At 44.6% G+C, this 21,438-nt stretch overlaps 1 protein-coding gene across 1 annotated transcript in view; it reads left to right on the top strand.

Moving 5' to 3' along the window:
• BRINP1 (BMP/retinoic acid inducible neural specific 1) overlaps positions 1–21,438 on the top strand; it is a 79,160-nt gene that overhangs the window by 7,089 nt on the left and 50,633 nt on the right. Inside the window, exon 2 of the mRNA XM_090121285.1 lies at positions 19,207–19,474. Within this exon, the coding sequence (XP_089977411.1) occupies positions 19,257–19,474 (218 nt within the window). The 5' untranslated portion in view covers positions 19,207–19,256. The remainder of the gene's footprint in view (positions 1–19,206; positions 19,475–21,438) is intronic.

Genomic DNA, 21,438 nt, shown 5'->3' with positions numbered 1-21,438 from the left:
GGCCCTGAAGGGACTGGGGAAGCCTGGAGGAGTGCTGTGTGCATCTGGCTGGGGATGTGTGAAGTCACCAGTTGTCTCACAACAGCTGCATGCGGTGTCAGTGGGAGCCCAGCTCTTGTGAGTGCGGCTGTTGTGCTTCTGGTTTTCACAGCATCCTGCAGTAAAGGAAATAGTTACAGGTTGTGTGCAAAAAAATTTCAATTTTTATTTATTTTTTTTTCAATATATATATATATCAGCCACCACATAATTTCCTTGGGTACCTCCAACTTTTCTGTAGGATGGGAAGGAGTGAGTAACCATTTTTCATTCACCATCCCTGCCCTGTTTGTGGCTGGACAGACATCAGATCACATCCTTGTCTCCAAGACATGCAGAATTCTGCAGAATACATTACTGAGGGCTTAATTATTGCTCAAAGAATACTGAACATAGGGCTTTTAAATATGTGCTGAACTGTCACCAACCCAGAGCCATCATGTCTGCAGAGGGCCTGATCCTGCAGCCTGAATCACACAGACACATTTCCAATTACCATGGGCATAATGAAATCTGATTCCAAGATCAAAGTCTAAGCAACTGCAAATCCATACGCGTGTGGAGTGCAGAGTGAATCATGTTTATGATCCGATGGAGTTCAGTTTCTTTGTTCCAAAATGCTGGTCAGGAAGGCAGAAGAAATATTCCCCAGGATATTATAAAGACTAACATATCATCAGAAGGAGAATCAATGGAGATTGATGGCAAATTAAATGGATACTTGAGACATTAAAAGGGAGGATGAAAAATAGAAACGATATTATAATTGAACTGTATTAATATATTTTAAATTGCTTTACAAATATTAACAAGTTAAATGAGGAAAGACTGGAAAGAATAGTTTATTTAGTCTGGGAAAGCTTAGGAGTAAGGAGGTACGTTTGGGTTCCAGCACAAAAGTATCTGAAGGTTAGAGAGAAAAGTGATGAGAAACATTTTAATGCTTTGATGATACAAGAACAAGGGACACATCAAAATTAAAGGGCACAACTTTTAAGGCAAATTAAAAGGAAATAGTCCTTTCTTCAGCCCATAGTGAGGCTACACAATTCCCTGCTGCAGGATGTCTCTGAGATGAAAGTCTGGGTGGATTTGAAGTGTAAAGGGTCTACACAACTTTGTAGCAATTAATAGCATTTGCAGCTCTGCAATCTAGGGCAATGGTAATCAGATGTCATGCTTCAAAGCAAAGGCTGACCATCTTCTGGGGTCAGGAAGGACGTTTTTTCTCTGCCTAGGAAGAATATAATATGGTTGGCCAGGCAATATGGTTGGTTGTGGTAATATGACTGATGGAAGCTAAGTCAGCAAAGAGATTAGCAAATTGCTTCTGTGGGTGCTGGATTAAGGTGGTATTTCTTAAAAAGGTTTTCATCATTGCCAAACAGAATATCAATCCAACAATCTCTTCTTCTATGTCAACTCCCACATAAGTAATTTCAAAGATTACAGCAGATATTGAAGCAGCACATAAAATGGGAGGTTGTAAGCAGTTGCAATGACCCTGAGCTGCGCATTTCAACTTCCCCTATCGCTGCTGTTATCTGCAGGACGGCACGGAGCCCTGAGGAGCCTGCAGCCTCCTGTGCAAGGTGCTGTATGGATGTGAGCTCCCTGCCCTTGAGGGCCTGCAGTCCAGACAGAGGAGTAAGAAAAGAGGCAGGGAATGCTGTCACCGCTGCTCTGTGGAAGGGGAAGTGCAGCACAAAGCTCAGGGATCGATTCAAATCCTGTTACAGTCAGTGGAAGCATTTCAGTTTGCAGGAACGGGAGCTCGCTCTTAGCCTTTCCTAATTTTGAAAGTAGTCAGTGGCAAAATAACGGAACGTTTGAGAAAACAGGGCCTTTAATATCGCAGTGGGAGATGTCGAACACTTGAAAAATCAGTCTCTAAGGTGTGTGTGAATTATCACCTTAAAGAATTTTAAGGGCTCACAGAGGAAGGCTGCGGCGCAGATACGTGATTTGGTGCATCTGGAGTTTCAAACTGCCCTGGTGGAGGAGATAGCACTGACAGAGCCCTTCTGTGTCCCATCTCCTCCATCCCATGCTGCAGCCCTGTGCATCAGGATATTCCAACGTGCTCCCCAGGTGGGATCACCCCATGGTGCTGTGTGCATGTGCTGACCAGAATCCTGTGTCCTGCCCAGCATCTTCTACCACCACCAGGATTGTGTTGGTGGGAAGATCTGCCCTCCTCCATATCCTTTCTCTCACGTCAGCCTTATTTTCCTGTTGCCAAAGGGAAAGCAGGCTGTCGTATACAGACAGAGGTGCTTTGCTTTGGCAGGGGATGCTTTCTGAAGACCACATGTCTTGTGGCTGTAGGCATCACCAGGTGTGCAAAGAGACTGCTCTTCCTCAACCAGCTGCTCTAGGACAGATAATTAAAGTGTGTTTCCTTCAGAAAGGTGGGAAGGAAGAAAAGCTGATGGCTGTGAGGAGAGCACATACTGTAGATGGAATAAAGCTCCAGGAGGATATGTGGCTGGAGCTGGGAGGGAGAGGAGAGCTGGTAGGCAGAAACACAAAGTTCACTGGAAAAGCAGGTGTGAGTGCTGAGACAAATTGCCACATCAAGAAAAAATTATTCTTTTGCTTCCTGGCTTGCAAACAATATAGAGATGTGACAGGCAGGTGCAAATCTGCTGGCAAGGTGTTCCGTAGGTGTGATGATTACTGTGCTTATAGACTTGGCTGGAAAGGATGGACAACGGAGTTTTCATTCTGCAAAATGCATGAGAAAGATGCAAGCCGAAAAGTAGCTGTGGGTTGGATTGCAGTTTACCTGCGTTATTGGAAGATTGATTTCCGATGAAGGGAGCAGAAAATAGGGAGAAAGTAAAATTTAAAGACAGCACGAATTGGAATCAGAGCTTTAAAATGGCAGTTGTGAGTTAGTATTCTTGAAGGACTGGTTCGAATGTGACTGCAGAGACTGGTGCTACGTTCTGGTTTCCAACCATTTGCATTAAAAATAGAGAAAAGGTAGAAAGGAACCAGCAGGTTGGCTTTGGTGAAGTTCTGCTGGATTTGCCCCAGGGAATGAGAGTTGTCCCTGCATTTCAAGTACCTGAAAGGCTTAAAACACTGACAAGACTGAAACGTGAGGTGCGGGTTGGAAAGGAGAATGGCTGGCAGGAATAAGCAGATTGTAAGCTAGGCTGGATAACTCAGGGATCTGCAATAAAACTGCAAAGTGACGGATAGTGAATAAAAGACTATGGGTATATTATGGTTTACGGAGCACAGGACAGATGTGTCTCTAAGGAGACTGTGATAAGGAGTGGAAGGCAGCAGCAGACTGGGAGCAGCGGCTGTTTTGGGATGCAACAGAGCTGTGTGAATAAAGCAGCGCCGTGGCAAGATGGTTCAATTCTGATGCTGTCACCGACGTGTTATATATGACCTTGGGCAGGTCACTTAGGTTGGTATCTTCCAGAAGAGCTTTTTAAATGCGTGCGTTTCCGTACACAGGAGCTGAATTTCTTCAGTTGAAGCTGCGGTTCCAAGCCCTCCGGCTCACACAGTGAATATGAACCACTCAGGGAACTCGGCTCCACATTTGGCATGAGGAAAAAATCTGGATTTTTTGAAGAATTCAGCAACCTGTGTCCTCAGGAAATATAGTCCCCCAAAGACTGGTGTTAAGCAGTGCTGAGTCGTTTAAATTTCCAGTGCTGGGCAAAAGCAGCTCCGGTTTGCATCTGACTCCCTACCACCTCAGCAAAATGCCTCTGTGTTTAGTAGTCTGACCTGCATTTACTTATCTTCTCATTACCTAAGACCGCTAATGAAGTTAGCCTTTTGCTGGAATATATAAGGGAAGAATGTGTTGATGGTACCTTTTTCCCTCTCCTGCACACAGATGCGGGGTTTTTGCTTACACAGTGTGCACAAGGAAGTATGCAAGTGCACGTATCCATGCATGCACATACATACTGTTCTTTGAGACACCTGAATAAAGATTGCTACTTCAGTGCAGGGTATTAGCTTTTTTTTACCAGCTCCAACATTCGCAGTAAATAGCAATTAATGATAAAACTGCTTACATTAAAAAGAAGAGCAGAAGTCCTTCCTACCAGTGGATTCTCCTGCAGTGCTTCTCATTACTTTGTTTGTTTTTAATTTTGAAAACAGTCAGTATGTTTTCCCATAGCTTTTTTTTCTCACTTCAGCACCTCCAGGCTGCTCATGGTGGAAGAAATCACTGTGTTAGGAAGGGTGCAGCTCTGGGTTTGTCTCTGCCTTTGCAGCTCATGTCAAGGTAATGCACAGATGGATCTTCTCCCCTGTTAATACAGCGGGCTCTGAGAGGAAGGGAGGAAGCACAGAGCCTTGAGAGCAGCAGAGAGCTGTCCCCAAACCCATCCTGTCACAGAGATCAGGGATACTTCTTTGGTGCTGGGGCACGATCCTGCCTCAGGTGCTGTAATAGACTTGGCCAGAAGGGCTGGGGACAAACACACACTCTGCTGTGCTTGCACAGCATTACTGTTTGTCTGCAGATATCTGTGAATACAATTCAGTGTTAAACCCAGTGGGTGCAGGAAGCTAAGCAGGTGATGCTTCCCTCAATACCTCTATGACTGAGACTGGCACTGGGTGGATGGGAGCAGAGCAGCATGCTTGAGAGCTCAGGAGTGGGAATGGAAGACAGAGAACCCAGTCCCTAGAGGTGTTCAAGGCCAGGTTGGATGGGACCATGGGCAGCCTAGTATAGTATTAAACAGGGATGTTGGTGGCCCTGCATGTGGCAGGGGAATTGGAGATTCATGATTCTTGAGACCCTTCCAACCCTGGCCATTCTGTGATTCTGTGAATGCACAAGGAATAGGAGAGCAGGATCCCCTGCACATGCTGCTGCTTTTCCTGCTGTCCACATCTCATTCAAAGCACTCTTTGGTGGGTTGGATTAGGGATTGCTGATAGTAGTGAGCCATGCATTTTGTTTTGTCTAATGTCAGATGCATTTAGATATCACTCATTCCATTTTTCTGTAGAGACCTTATGCCTCTGGTTACATGTTAGAGGGAACTGTGCTTAAAAAAAACCAGAGAGGATCCAGAAGAAGAGGAAAGCAAGAATTTGGAGAAATAAGAGGTAAAAAAGGATGCTGCGACCGTCTCAAAATAAAACAGCTGTATGCACCAATTTCTAATGGAAAAAGTAAATCTGATCTCTTTGAGATTATTTCCTGGGAACTGTTCTCACATTTTGGAAACAAGGATTAGCTCACTCATTCTTCTGTAAATCTGACTGTTCTACTTTAAATTCTCTGTTAAATGTAGGTTTAGACTGGAAGAGAGTAAGGTACTGTAAAAGTCACCAGCACCGTGTGAGAGTTTAGAAATATTGCAGTTGTACTTTGACTCGTTTAGATTTCTCCCATCCTGTTTTTGCTTTTTTTTTTTTTTTTTTTTTTGACAACCACTATCTAATGGATTCAGCCTGAATTAATAAGCATTGTCAGTCGATCCCATAGCACTTTTTTGTGCCTGATTTTAGTGCGTGTTAAAAATAACGTCTCGCGTCTTCAGTGCCTATGATTGCAGTTTCCTTTGTGCCACACGGAGTTTAAAACAATCCATACCTCAAATAACTTATACTCAAAGGGTACAGAGCAGTGGGAGATAAAAGAGAAAATAAAAAGATTAGTCTGGAGTCACAGAGTAAATCAGTAGTAGAAGCCTTTGGAGAAGCAGACAGTCTTGACTTCCATTCCCCTTCTCTCTCACTAGACTGCAGATTAATTATAAATCCCTTTCTCACCCATTAGGTTTTTCTCATCCTTCTTCTTCTCCAGCACTTTCTCATTCACACCTTCAATTCTTCATCATTCCTCCTCTAATTCCACTTTCCTTCCTCTGCCTTTTTGCACACTTCTCCTCTTTTCTCTTCCTCTGCTCCTCCTGCAGAAGATGACTAACGAAGTGGCAGGCGTTAATAACGTGTCCTGTCTGTGCCTGCTGCAAGGGTTGAACAGGGAGCAGGATGGGTGAAGGAGATGAGAAGCAAAGAATGAGGGAAGGGACAGATGTGAACAGATTTCAGCTGAAGGTGTATAGGAAGGTGGGCAGGGAGTGGAAGCCTTGGTTGCATGGGAGCACAGGATCCAAACTGAACATCTAAGGAGGAAAGCATAAGCCTGTCTGAAAGCTGGGAACCTAAAGGGCCAAAAGTAGAGCAGAGACTTACGAGGCAGAAAAATATGTGAGCAAAGAGGAAGGAACAGCTTTTTTCTCTTTGCTCTGACAGGACCTGAAGTCTGGATGTCTCGCATTTGATTTGTCTGGATGAGTTAGTGCACAGGGACTTCTAGTGCTTGAGTAAAATCAGATGTGAGTATGCATATTTGATCAGACAGGGGTTACGGGTGCTCTCTGCGCGCTGGGCTTTGCGTGCTGGCAGGGATTAGACTGCCATCTGCTTGGTACAATGCACAGTATGGGGTCAGTACCTGAATCCGGGATGCTGCTGGAACTCCTGCCGATGTCCTCAAGTTGTGCAGAATAACATTTTTGTCTCTGGAGTCTCTGTAGTGTGGTTAATGGAGTGATGTGAACAGAGCGCATGGATTTAGGGAGGAGAAGCATTTAAGGGCCAGATAGGAGATGAGACTGAAGAATCCATATCTGGGCTGGTACCTACAGTTCCCTGGAGAATAGAGGCCAAGCACACAGCAGCTGGTGGAGGGGACTGTACTGATACTCTGGGAACAAAGCCTGCAATCCAGGCAGGGGAAGGGAGAAAACTGAGATGTAAATTAGGAAGACGCTTCCTTGAGCTACTTTGAGCCAAGAATATTATATCAAGAATAAAATGTCCAAGAATAGTTGGCTGTCTTTGTAAACAGTCACATTAGACATGATAGATGACTTCAGGCTTATGCCTTCACAAGCAGAGTAGACTTTAAATATCCTTCTTTGGAAACTCCTTCCAAACACCTTCGATCTCACAGGGATATGCCAGCTAGCCGTTCTTGTTCTTGTTCTGCATTTGATTTGCCATTCATAGAAAATTATTTATCTGTCTAGTTATTTATTATCTAATTCTATGGCTGCAGTTGAGGAAAATCTATTTATTCCTTTTCCACAGCAGTGTCTCTTTCTCCAGCAGCTCTTACTAGCTGGTAGGTACCCTGGGGAATGTCGAAGCAGAATTAATTAGTCATGACCAGTGATGGAGGTGTTTTTCAGATTTGGTTTTGGCTAGCTGATTGCACAGTGTCTTCCTGGGAGTAAGGCTGTTAGAGAAACAAATGTGATGCCTGCTCTGGATTGCTGTCAGACAGTCACTTGGGAAGGATGCAGAGGTGTGTGGGATCTATCAAGCAGTGGGGAACTCAGCTGCGTGCATGGTGTTGCAGGGAACCTGGCTCTTTCTTTGGTAGGACACTGTGCTAATGAATGATAAGCTGCACTTCAGCATGTTCTGTCCTGTTCCCAGTCTGCAAAAGTGTGAATCTGTTGGCATCCTCAAGGGATCTTCTGGGTAGACCCTCATTCTAAATGTCCCCTTTGGAACAGGAGGAGCTGTGATGCCATCTGACATGAGCCAAGCTGAAAGTCACCGCTCCAGCATGCCCACAAGTTCAGCACTGGCCAACTGCACAGGTTGTGCTGAAGCTGTAGTGTTTGTTTTACAAATAGCTCTGTATTCTTCCAGACCTTCTTCCCTCCCCTTGTAGAGACAAGTAGAGCATGTGCTATTCTTCCTGGTCAATGATTTCCTCCTGGCAATGGAGAAAGGTCAAGTGTCCATGCCAATTCTTTTCGATCTGTCAGCAGCCTTCAGATCCTCTGGCAATGAAGGACTAATGATTTCCAGTACCTGGCTTGGATGGGCAATCTCTCCCTGCAGGAGCATTCTTCCTCTCCAAAGAGACTCCTCAGTGCAGCTTGGCAGCATGAAGCATTTCTCTCAAGGACTCTTCCAGGGGATAATTCGGTGATCGGTGGTACTGTTGTGTCAAAGGGATGGGGCTGCAATATTATGAACGTGCAGGTGACAAGGGATGAGCTCACCCTTCAAGCTACTAAGTCCCAATTTTCAAATTTCTTCATCCTCTATCATCGTTTTCTGCCTCCGACTTGTTCCACTGTTGTCTAACACGGAAACAAATGGAGGCACTTTGCTCCTCTTGCACCGCGGCAATGAGGCCAAGCGTACAGAAGCGTGGGCTGGAAGGGAGCCATTTGTGGGATGGGGAGGTGGGAACATCAGCCCTTAATGGAAGTCTCAGACTTGAGCAGTGCCTTGCTATTAGCAAAAAAGCTGTAATCTGTAGTGACAGACCAGCTGGAGCAACTGTAGACAACCAGGCGAATCTGCATGCGAAGATGCACGCTGAGCAGCTGCATGGGGGGATTCAGCATTTCAGTCGTGGTGCCTGGCTGTAGGGACACGTCCCTTAAAGAGGGAAAGCAGGCAGAAAAGCCCCTGCTATGTTAAGTAAACCTCGAAAGACAGGGGATGCTCATTCTTTGGCTTTGCCTCCCAGCCTGCAGGCAGCAGCGCAGGGCGTAACGTGGAGCACCGAGCTCCGCTGCCCTCCATCTCCGATCGAAGCGCAGCAAATGCGCAGGGGCCATCAGGGACATTTTCATCCATGAAATGAAGGATCGATAGAGCTGCATCATTGCAGGCTCTGCTCTGTGTGGCCATTCTCGCTTCTCTTTTGCCCTTTTTTTTTTCAACCCGCTTCCACCGCCGCCTGCACTGCCTTGATGGCACAAATGCATGGGGAGCAATTCCCCTCTGCCACGCGTGGAGGAGCAAAAATGGGCTCTGAAAAGAGAGAGAGAGATAGAAAAAATGGCTCAAACAGGTAGACTTCCAAGAAGGAGGAGGAATATATCTTTTAACAACCCATAAGTGGTTTAGAAGCCAAAAGCCCCAAGGAGGTGAATGGTATTAAGATGTTCAAGTCCCTGATGCTCGTGAAAACATTACACACAGATTCTACTTTGGGAAAATCTGCATTTTCCTTATTGATGTATTTCTTTATTTATAAAACGAGCAGAGAAGTTGGCTTTCCTATGTGCAGAAGAGACCTGAGTTGTGCTGTGCAATCACTGAGCTGACAGAGCTGCTCAGAAAATGGACATGCTATTTCCTCACAAAATCCTTACCTTCAGATTTCTGCTGTTTGTGTTTATGTTGCTTGTGTGGTTTTACTTATTTATTTACATATTTATTTAAAACTCCATTTTGAATAAGAACATTGCTCTTATGAACACAAATTTCTTCAGGCAAAAAAAAAATAATTAATTTGAGACCATCAATATCTTCTGCTTCTGCAGCATTAAAATGCTACAGGAGATATTTGGCATGGTGTAGTGTTAATAAATATTATAACTAAAACACCATCAAATGCTCCATGCACTATATAATGTATTTTAAACATATTAAACATATATCAACACCGTACAGAATAAGTAAAAATGTCAAAGCAAATTAATTGAAACAACATAAAAATAATGTGTTTGTCTCCTCGAAATGAAACATTTCAGTACAACTGAAGTGAAGAGAGAAAATCAAAATGATTTGTTTTGACACTTTAAACAGAAAAAAGTTTGTCAAAATTGACATGTTCCCATGTAATGTTTCGATTTCAAGAGGACTCCGTTTTCCTGCGAAAAACTGTTCTGTCAAAATTTTTTGACCAGCTCTACTTGCAGTCTATCTAAACAGACAAGCATCACAGCCAAGACTCTCAAACGCTCCAGGTGGTCACAAGATAGATTTAGCGCAGAGCAGAACAGTCTCAGAGAAGGAAATAAATAAAACTCACAGATAGAGGTGGCCTTACAGTTGGGTACCAAACTGCTTTAATGTTTGAGATGCTCAGACCTGAGTGGTTCTGGAATCAAATCCTAGTGATGGCTGTGGTTCTTCAGTTTTTAGGGAGGCTGTATAGCAGGATTGATGCACTGATGGAAGAAGCTATTATTTGTGATGGTCAGTTCCCAGTGCAGATTCTCAATATCCTCTGGGATGTTTCAGTTCTTGGCGTTGGTTAAGGTCTAGATACTAACAACCCTTCTGTGCTTCCTAAATTAATACCAGGAAGTATGAGATGGCTTTATTATCCATCCATCCTTCCTTCTCAGTGAAATTCCCAGAATGGGGGCTTATGGAGTAGGTTGAAATGCAGCACTGCAGGTAGATTGGCTGTGGGATTCAGAACTGCAAAGAAGAGCGTTGTCTAGGAATTCTCCCACCCTCATGATGCACAGATTTTAAATCTTCTCATTATATAAAAGCAGTTTCAGGTTAATTTGTGCTTCTAATTTAATATGCTGTTCCAAATGAAGAGTTAATATGATATTTGATTATCTTTTTGCAATGAGATTCAACCTAAGGCTCATTGACTTCAATAGACCTTCCAGTAGAACCTGCAACTGCTGAGTACTGCATGGATGCACACCTGCTGCAGGAGATCTGCATTCAAAGGCTTCTGACTTCTATTTCAGAAGCTGCTAAAAATCTGGGGCTGTTACATATTTTAGCTCACATTTATAGTCTGAATTTAAACTCTTGTTCCCTTATAAGGGGAAGCAGGGCAATAGGAGCTGAACTTGAAGCTGAACCAACCTCAGAGCAGTGTCCTATGGACCAAAGTATCCTTCCTTAGAGCCTTATGTTGGTGAGTGAATCATGTGGCACACCATCGTGTGACTGCTGAGGTTTCAAGCCCACATCAGCAGCCATTTATCTCAACCCTGGTTCCAGATGCAGCTCTCTTCCCCATCAGAGTCCAAGCTATGCCAGCCCTGTGAGGTCTCACCCTGGCAGGACTCCTGCATGAGGGTCTCCAGCGTGGGCTGCAGAACTGGTTAAATTCATGGAGATTTGATGGCCACGCCAAAATTCTTCCTTCACTCAATGTGATAACAGAAATGGATCTGCCTGTGGCCAGAATTTGCAGCCAACAGCTTTTCCTTTTATCCTCCCATTTTCAGCTGCCCTTGGTTCAATTGGAATTATCCAATGGGAGCAGTGGCAGAACCTGATGCCCATAGGAAGCACTGAGCTAAATGGGGCTTTTCATCCTGGCAGGCAGGGCTGTTGTTATCCCAGCAGCAGGAGCTGTACAAGGAGAAACCTGGCTTAAGGATTTTAACCCCCAGTGCTCCCCCAGCCAGGGCTGAGAGATGCAAAAGACCCCAGTCAGGAACTGACTGAGGGGTAAAAAAAAAAAAATCACCAAGAAGATGTATAAGTTGCAAGGATCATTAGGTAACCTCAGCTTCCTTGCATGCCAAAATAGGCATTGTTTGCTTGCATTTCCAAGGGATCACTCTGTGTGGCTGTGGTGGCACGGTGCCTGCCCAGGAATGAACTTCAGAACAACAGAAATATCGCAGAGAATGTCAGGTGTGGGATAACAGTTGACCTTTTGGATTGAACATTTTATTTTTTTTTACTCTTCAAGGCAGTTTTGGCATTGATTTTTTTTTTTTTTTCCATCAGGCTCTTTGCTTACAGGTTCAAATTGTTGCAATGAATATATTAGAGAGGTAAGACCGGCACACTGACTGAAGTAGGCATGAAAAGAAGAATCAGGGTTTATGGACTCTGATCCAGGCCTCTTGAAACTCAGTTTTCAGATTACTGTCTTTCTCAGTTTTAATGATAGGGAAGGGTGACAGTTTTGTTTTGTTTATTTTGGAGTGTCTTCAGGTGTCTCTATAAATTTTTATTCCAAAATGCAACAGAAATATTAATTGAATTTGGACATTTCCTTTGTGCATAATTACAGAATTTATTTTTGTTCAGTCACAACATGCTGTTTAAGAAAACACTTCATTTTGATTTTGGATATATATTACTCAACGTGAAATGAAAAACAAAACACAATCTTGAACCAATCCTTTCCAAATAGAAAACTCAACATAGTCTGTTCCAAAGAAAAGCTGACTTTATCAAAACGCTTTTTTTTTTTTCCCTTAAATCAACAAATTTCTACAAAGTGTTTTGCCTCTGATGAATTGGCATTTTTTCTGACATAAAAATGAGCAATCCAAAAAAATTCTAAGCAGCTCTGTGGAAAGTCTCAGCTAATTCTGGAACAGTAGCATGAAGGTGCGTAGGAAGGGTACTGCAAGGAGATGCAGTGTCGAGCTGAGACTTAAAAGATTTGGGTTGACTTCTTGGAGCATTTATGATATGATCTGGGGCAAGTCATTAATCTGCCCCGTGTCTCAATTCCCATTCTGCAGGATGGGAGAAACAGCATTTCCCAATCTCAAGCTACTGCAAGGATAAAAAACCTATTAACACTTATGAGATTGCTGGACTTTGATATAAGGTGTTTAAATACTGAGGGAGACAGAAAGCAGAGCTGCATTTTTGTGTAGCTTAGAATGAAATTATGGGGAAGTGGACTAGCTTGGACAATAATTTAATAATAGTAGAAATAATTTCAAGTTCGGGGCAGTGTTTAATAGAAATCACTGCTCACCACCCACCATATTTTTTCCTAATAAGCAGCTCAGAAAAGTGCGATTTATCATTATTATTATCATCTATATTCATTCTATCTCTGCCACTTCACAAATGAGAGGAGTTCCTCACAAACATCTACAAAGCTAGCTCATTATCCTGCCTCCCTATTTATAACTCTCGTTTATGACAATAGCTATCAAAATCTTGCCAACATTCGGGCTGCTGGTGTGCTGACACCACTGCTCCGCAGCACGCTGAGCGGTATTATCTCACTGTTCCCTTGCGTTTCCCCATCTGTCCCTGGCCATCTGGTGTCCTTGGTCTTCTAATTAGATTGTAAGCTTTTTGGGGGCATGGACCGCCTTCCTGGTTGTACAGCACCTATCATGATGTTGTTCCAGTCTCAGATTCCGCACGACTGTCTTCAAAATAGGAATTCTTCCTTTCTTCCTTCAGTATCAGTGTGCAGGTGCAGAAGATGGTGTCCAGCACCACCTGATGGTGTGATCTGGGGGAGGTTGCACCCATAGCACTCTTCGGTTTCAAGCTGCCTCTGAACCTCATCATAATAACAATAGTAGTTTATAATTAGCTGAAGTACAGGGACAAATGAGCTGAAATAAGGTACCTAGTTGTTACCAGTGTGATTCTCTGCTCATTCTAGGCAGGGAGCAATTAGTGGCTTTGCACAAAAGCTTTGCTTCCTTTAGACTGCTGGTTGTACTGCCTTAGTAAAGAAAGATACATAGGGTGATCTTTTGGTTCACTGAGTATTCTGACAAGTTGTAAGCAAAGTGTTGACAAAATGAAAAGAAAAAGACCTTTCTTCCTCTAAGTCATTAGGGGTCAAGAGAAGTATTTTTTTGCTAACTGTTCTCTCTTAAGAATCTGGAAGGACGAATGGAAAGGGGAAAAACTATTTCTAGTAGTTTCAAACAGAAATTTGGAAATGTGTCCTCTTGGTGCTCTGAAAACCAAAACTGACATTGCTTAATAGTTATTTTTTTTCAGCATGAACGATTGGGCAAAACAGAAGTGCGTTTTTCAACTCTGCTGTTATTATTGGAGAAGAATTTCTCATCACTTCTTCTTGCCATCCCTCACCCCTAAATTTCCCAGCTGATGAATATCCCCCAGGTCTAGCTGCTCAAATATATTTCCAACTGAAATGGGTAAAGAATAAGTGAAAATTTAGGCACTGATTAGAAACTCAGAGCAACCACTGACTTGCAGCTCCACTGCTGACTGCAGCTCGATATCATCCATCGCAGTTTGAGCTATAATTTCTCAAGGACAGAAATGGCCAAATTCTGTGTTCCCAGGGCTCAGACTTATCCTCAGAACTTTGTATGACTTAACAAACCTTGACAGATTGGCTTCCCCATCCCTTTCTGTTCCCTGTTCCATGTTCCCTATTTTCCCCTGTCCATGTTCTGTTCCCTGTCCATGTTCCCTGTTTTCCCCTGGCCCTGACACACGAGAGATGTCCTCAGCTTGGTTGGATTGCTGGCCAGTGTTTCCAGGGACAGCTAATGCTGCCTCGTGGACAATAACTACCTTCCAGCACTTTCATCTCTGAGTTACATGTTGTTGCTCCGTTTGCAACCAGTGACCTACCAGGAGCTAAACCCTAAAGATGAAGGGCAGTAGGTATCTGCCTGGCAGGAGAGTGTGCAAGTTACCTTAAAGCAGGAATTGCTGAATAAAACCTAGCAGATCTCCCATACTTAAAATTAAGTGTACACTTAAGCTGTTTGCTGAAATGAGGTCAGATGTTCCTCACTTTGCAGGGTCGAGCTCTAAACTAACATAAGCTGTTTCATCTCTCCCTTGACACTTCAGTCTTTTACTAATTTATCAGCATCCTAAAGCAGCGTGTGAAGTTGCTGCAGAACAGAAGTGTTTCAGATACAAATAGCAATTGTTAGCCTCTTCCCTCTGGTAAATGGCAGCAGGCAGAAACCTCTCTCAACCTGCCAAGAACAAAATGTGGGACACAAGAATGAATTATTGGTGCATGAAGCTTAAAGAGATAGGGAACCTATTTCTTTGCTATAAATATTGTGTTCGGTAATTTCCTGAGTCTGCATTTCTGATGGAAATAGTTTATACAGCGATGAGCATGAGAAAACAGAAGAGAGATGTGCAAGATCAGTTTGACTCTAATAGAAGGGATAAGTGCAAGGTACAGAGGTTAGAAGAAAGGTGGAAAATCCCAGGAGGCAGAGGAAAAGAGGAGTGTTTAGAACAAGCAACGAACAGTCAGTTCCTGCACTCTACACAGCCTTCCTGATAACAAAAAGATCTTGCAGAATCATTTTGTGCAAAATCTATCATTCTGAGCTATCTCACTGTAGAAAAATTACCTTTTAAGTGGCTAAGTAGACACTCAGCTTTATTCCTTTCTTCTCATTTCAAGAAACAATGGGAGTAACAGCACTTGCCTGCCTTACTAGAGTGCTGAGAGCTTTAATTAATGTCTCTAATTCAATTTGAACTCCTTGGATAAAAGGCACTGCCTTGTGACAGCAAAGGTATTGCCCAAAATAGAATATAATTAACACACCGATATCAATCACAATGAAATTAAGTGTACATTCAAATACAACTTGCACTTTAAAGAAAGCACCTGCCTATTTTTCCTCCAAGAATCCTGAATACTTATAAGACAAGGAACATTTAATGTTCCAGGCTGAATTCAGGTTATAATAAGGCCATCTTTATCTGCCTAATTAAGAGGGTTTGTAACACTGGCACTGACAGATATGCCTTCATGATGGACAGTGCTGGAAACTGACCATAAAATGACTTGGAATCAGTACTTCTCATATTTTGTATCCAGCACTTATTTACTGTGAACTTTAGCCTGTGTCCTGGCTCAGCCACTGATCATGTTTATTAACAGATGTGATCATCTCATCGTTCAGTTCATTGAGATGAAACCAAAAGAACCCAGATCACTGCATTACTTTATAATGCTCCAGAGTGGGAATAGGCTTTATAGGCTTGGATTTTTCTAACTGGTGCTTTGCAAAGCTTGCTGACACCATGGGGTTGGTTGCTTCTCCTTGCTTTTGGGAGATGAACTCCTAATCTACCATGTGTGCAAGAGGACAGCGTTTTGCTAAGTGCTATGCTCAGATGATGGCCTTTCCAACAAGTTTGCAAATCTGTCAAACAAATAATAACGGTATGTCCAAACTGATAATTGGAAAGTGAGGCAAAAAAAAAGCATTTAAGGGCATTGCCCAAAATAATGCAGGATGTATTGGGCAGATTTGAAAAGAATGCCAGATTCCTGGATCAAAATCCACTTCCAGCAAAACTGTCCTCTAATACAGAGATTGTGCCTGTGTCAGATTTAGCTTTCAGTTACTCTCAGGTCTCTACCCAAAGGCTACATACTTGGAGACATCCCTCCTTCCTCTTCTTCCCCCATACGCCTTGCACAATCCTCAGAATGTATCTTGTATCTGTGGAGCCTCATAACACCACATAACAAATTAATTTCTGATTCAAACTTGTTAGGAGTTAGATTGAATAGACCTCGCATTATTGCCTCAGACGCAGAATAATCCCACTTCAGTAAGCTTTAGAGCTTCCACAGGGACCAGCCCCATGGTGTGTATTAATATTTAACTTGAAACAACATCTCTACAGCAGCTACAGGGGGGGGAAAAAGATACTACTAAAAAATTAAAGTTGGTTTTGTGGTAGTCATCTAGACCCAGTTGTGCTCTACCATCCTCACTGCCTCGGGCACCATTGCCTGCTCTCAGCACTGATACCTCCAGCCAGCTTCCAGACAGCTAGGAGACCATTTGTTGGCATCTCAAGGCAAGTGCTTGTCATGTCTAGAAGTCTTGGTTAAGGCATCACAACGCCGCTCATCCTGACTCCAACCTAAAAAGAAAAGAAGGGAGGATGATGAAGAGGTGTGTGGGGAGAATTAATGAATATTGCTTCTCTCTCGTAAGCTGAAATTTCCCCAGTGTATGCTGCTTGTGGATGCGAGGACACAGTGGGATTTCTCTGAAACCCACTTCATTTGATTCTTCTCCTGTTTCGGTTTGTGCCTTACTGTGCTGGGAACTGGAGGTAGGTTGTCACTCCACTTTGGTGTGTAAGAGCTCCCTGCCTCTCTGCAATAGAAATTCAATAGGAAGTGAAATGTTTAAAGGAAAACTGATCCAGGCTTGCTGATGGAGGAAGTAGTTACAGAAGAGTTTAATGAACAGACAAGGGAGTTTGGACGATGTGTACAGATTGTTATCAGCAGCAAATCTACATAGCCATCTAATGGCAAATACGCCGGGTTTGCAGCTGCACTCTGGGATGGCAGAGTGCTGTGGGTGTGCGAAGAGCAGCGGGACAGAGAAATGGGAGAAACATTCCCCTGAACAGGAATTTGGAAGTGCCCAGGGTGGGATGGAGGTGGGAACATGTCCAAATAGCCACTTCAGGTTCATGCCACGTGTGAGCAGAAGCAGATATGTCCCATATCTCACTGAAAGTCCACTGTGTTCTCCTCAGCGTGGGGCTAGAAACTCTCCAAGCCCAGTTTTGTAAGTAAAACCACTCCTTTCTGAGAGGTGATGGGCTAAAGCACTGAGACGTGTTGTGTTTATGGCAGAAATGAGAGGCAGTGGTGAGGGCTAACATTAAAAATGTCTCCAGAAAGAGAACAGCCTCTTCGGTTATGATCTACAGGTGCCATTATTATTAATAACAGTAATATTCTATCTGCAAGTGGAAAGAAGTTTATATGTGCCCAACAGAAAAAAAGCAAACATTCACTGACTTTCCCGTAGTTAATTTTTTTCATTTCTTCATGCAGCGCAACAGCTGATCGTCGTTTTTAACCAGACTTACACAACTCCTTTTTGTCAAGTGCTGTTGAGCTCGCTGCAGCTCTGTGAGCACATGCTGTGCACACGTGCAGACTCCCACACGCTTGTTGCACGCATACTCCAGTCTCTCGTGCTCCCCATCATACTCCCAGGTTCAATATGTCTGCGCAGAGACATGTGTTCACTGCCATGGGTGGCAGAATTGCTTTGGTCTCAGTGAAAGCTCCTGGAGCAGAGGAGATGATGACCACATTGGTTGCAGAGCTGGTGCCCTCTGGTCTATACAGTGGTGCTTGCAGTTCTAAAACTCTCATGTCTACATGCAGTGCTGCAAATGTATATCTGTCCTGGCTCTCTGTGCTATATTCTGCAAAAGTGTCTACCAGCTGTCCTGAAGACAACCTTTGGCTAGGTTGGCATGGCCAGAGATGGGCACACAGCTTCGAGACCACTCTGCCTGCCTGGGCATCCCCACCATGCTGCCACATTCCTGCAAGGATGGAGCAGATGGACAAGGGGTGGGCAGCAGGAGGAACCTGCCCTGTGTGTGTTGAGGAGCAGAGCAGCCTCACCAACACCCTGCGATGTGAATGGTCTGCCCTGGCGAGCTGGGGGCACAACCTGCATGTGGGGCTGCTGCTGTACTGCATTCCCTTGCATGTAGCAAGCTGCAGGGGAGGGGCTGCTGCCAGGCATGGACAAACCAAGCTGCTCCCTTGCACCAACGGAGCACATGGCTCTGTTTTGAGAGGGGCACGGTGCCAGCAGCATTACTGCAGAGGTGGATGATCTAACGGCTGAAATGCTGGAAATGGAACTTGAGGAGTTGAGGGCTTTCTTCCAGCTGTATCCATAGCTTGCTGCGTAACCTTTGGCAAGGTGTTTCACCCCTCTGTTTCCCTTCCCACTCATCATATGTCTTGTCTATTCAGACGTTGAACACACTGGGACGAGGAGCTGGGCTGCCTGCAGCCACGATTCGTACAGGAGGGGGATGGCGTGCCCCGCACCAGGTGCTGGGGAGCATCCCCTTCAGCTCCCTAGTAAAATATGTTAAATATGCATGTTCAGCACGTCTCCCCACTGAGCCTTGATCTTGGGAAGAGCCTCAAGGTCCTACAGGAGCCCAAATAGCAGCGGCCCCTATCCCCCGCCTCCAAACACACACCTCCCTGGCACCCAGGCAGCAAAGGAGGTTGGGGTGATTTTTTTGGCTTTCAGAATTTGGCAGGATTCTGTAGTTGTGTGTGCATGTGTGTGTGTGTGTATGTGTGTGTGTGTGTGTCTGCGTCTGCATGTGCTCGTCATCGCTGAAACCTGGGTAATTATTTTATTTCTTTTTTGGCAACGCTTTAAAGTAAGAGCTGGGTCTTTATAGATTGCTCAGGTTGCGCGGAGTATGGATTACAGATCGTCAGAGAGACATGAAAGCAGAAGACACGTTTCTCTGGCACAGCATTAAAGGGACAATGACCGGGTAATTGTAGCCTGGGGTACGGCCACCTTCTGCGCCCAGCCCTCGCTCATCTCCACGGCATTGCAGAGCATTGCACGAGGGAGATGATGGAAAAGCTGGGGTGAGGATGTCTCAGGTCAGGACCTGGTTATTTCAAAGGTGGTATGCGCTCAGGAGGTTAAAGGCACCACTTAGATACATGAATAAAACGCTGCCAAATACTTCAAGCGGTAACACACAGGCAGACTGAAGGCTTTTAAAATGTGATTTTTCAAGTCTGTTTTCACCCCGAGAGATGATTGTCAAAGGATCAAAGCAATTCCCATTTTTAAACCGTCTCTCTCCCTTCTCCCTCCCCTCCATTTCTCTCTCTCTTTCCTTCCTCCTCTTCCCTCTCTTTTTCAACAGGACTCCACAGAATGGAGCAAGAATGAGAGGAAAAAGGCAGACACAAAAGCATGAACTGGAGGCTTGTTGAGTTCCTCTACCTCCTGTTTATATGGGACCATATACTAGTACAGCCCTCCCACCAGGACCCAGCTGCCACCAACCAACATGTCTCCAAGGAGTTTGATTGGCTTATTTCAGACAGGGGGCCTTTCCACCACTCGCGGAGCTACTTATCCTTTGTGGAAAGACATCGTCAAGGATTTACAACCAGATATAAAATATACAGGTATGTTGGTTTCCTACAGCACCTGTAACTGTGAGGAGTTGTTAGGTGGTGGGCACGGAGCCAGTTCCCTTGGGATCAAGGCTTGTTGTCAATGGAGGGATGCGTCACTGTACCCATTCCACCTGGAAATGCTTCTTAGGTTCCCCACAGTCCTCTGGTGGCAATGCAGGTTGCTTCAGAGACTTGTCTGTATTGCTGTCGTGTAGTTTGAGAACTTCAACTCATGCACTTCGTTTGTGGGGCAGATCCATTCACAGGCTCACAAGCACGTTTCTCAAGTGTCCCAAGCAGCAGACCAAGTTTCCGTACCAAATTCATGCATGTGCACTGCCAACAGCATAAGGTTCACGTGGGCGAGAACACACATAAAGATGCACAGTGCATGTGCCTAAGCTGTGTGCTGCCTACTGCAGCCCTTTGCAGATGGTCCCTGTGCATGGGTTGGACTTGTCCCCAGAACGGTGAGCTTGGTTTGAAAGTCATTCAATTAAAAAACTACAGCAAATAAGCAGAATTTGGATTTCCCTTCGCCTTCTAGGTTTTGAAGCCTTTGTTGTTGCCTGTTTCAAGTGCTTCTTGGCAGCTGTGATATTTAGAAATATACTTATCTTCTTGCTATTTGAATATGAAAAGCTGGAGTGCTCATGTGAGCCTCCTATTACAGCAGCAGGCACTTTGGAAGGAAGGGGAATAAGCCAGCAAGTATCATGAGATTTGGGCTAAAACCCAGAGAGACTGCAAAACTCTCATAGGCATGTGCACATTTACATAATTATATGGTCCTGTTGTGTTTCAGAAAGACACTTGCAAACATATCGACGCAAACTAGTAGGTGGGAAAGTGTTGGTGAATAGCCTACTGGCAGCATGCACACAGATGCACACACAGACTGCTGGGGTCAAGAGGAGCAGAAAACCGAGTGCACGCGGTAGCGTTCTCCCATGGGCAGAAAGCCAAAAGCATCTGCAGGGTAATAGCAACATGTGAGACATCATCTATGTGTGGAGAAGAAAAATGAGTTCTGCCTGTCCCATGGCCTCCAGCGAGTGCAGCACCCCCTCCCCTTGCAGGAGCCCACGGAGCAAGGGCAGGTTAGCATGGTTGGAAAATATTGTCCTGGCTTGTTGTCTTCATTCAAAACAGCCTGGGGGATGTCAGCCCCAAAAAGCAGAAATTATCTTGCCACGCTTCCTTTAAGGAAACCTCACAGGCTTTGCTTGCACTGAGGAGCAGGGAATCAGGGAATACATGCCTTTTTCACAAAGACTTTCCTGGCTATGTGTAAACTCAGCTCCCTCCCTCCCCTGGCTGACAGCTTGCTCCCTGATTGAGGCTGCGCACCCCTGCCCCATGCAGTGCCTCTGGAAGTGGCTCTGCCCTTTGCTAAAGAGCTTTTCAGCCCTCAGTGCCACGCAGCAGTCTGCAGGAGCTGTAGTAGGAGGGAAATGCCTGCAACGTTTGTGTTCAGACGCATCCAGGAACTGTCAGTGTAGGTCAGGGCAGAGATCCATCAAGCCTGGGATCCTGTCTCTGAGAATCACGGAGAAACGGGGCTGGAAGGACCTTGAGAGGTCATTTAATCCATGCTTCTCCCCCAAGGCAGACTCAGCCATACCTGTGTTGCATCTGACAAAGGTTTGTGGCAATCTCTCATGAAAGGTTTCCTGTGAAGGAGAATTCACACCCCGAGCAGGCAGCCTGTGCTGCCGCTTTGCTGTCCCCGTCTTCATAAAGGAGAGAAAATTTTGTTCAAATTTAATGTGAAACCTGTGATTTCTGGCTAGTGAGGAGAAAATTCCCTTTTGGTTTGTAGGAGACTGCAAAAGATTTGAAGGTCTGTTTCAGTTCAGGGTGAACTTCATGCATGGCAAGTAGAATAGGGGCTGCGTTTCTCCATTTCTGCTGGATATTGCCAAAGTATCAGAGAAACTTCTCGCATGGGGAGGACATGATGTTGTACCTCT

This window comes from Phasianus colchicus, chromosome 19 (assembly GCF_987193195.1).
Source record: "Phasianus colchicus chromosome 19, bPhaCol1.hap1.1, whole genome shotgun sequence".
In the NCBI taxonomy this organism is placed as follows: domain Eukaryota; kingdom Metazoa; phylum Chordata; class Aves; order Galliformes; family Phasianidae; genus Phasianus; species Phasianus colchicus.
This window is presented reverse-complemented; position numbering and strand designations above follow the sequence as displayed.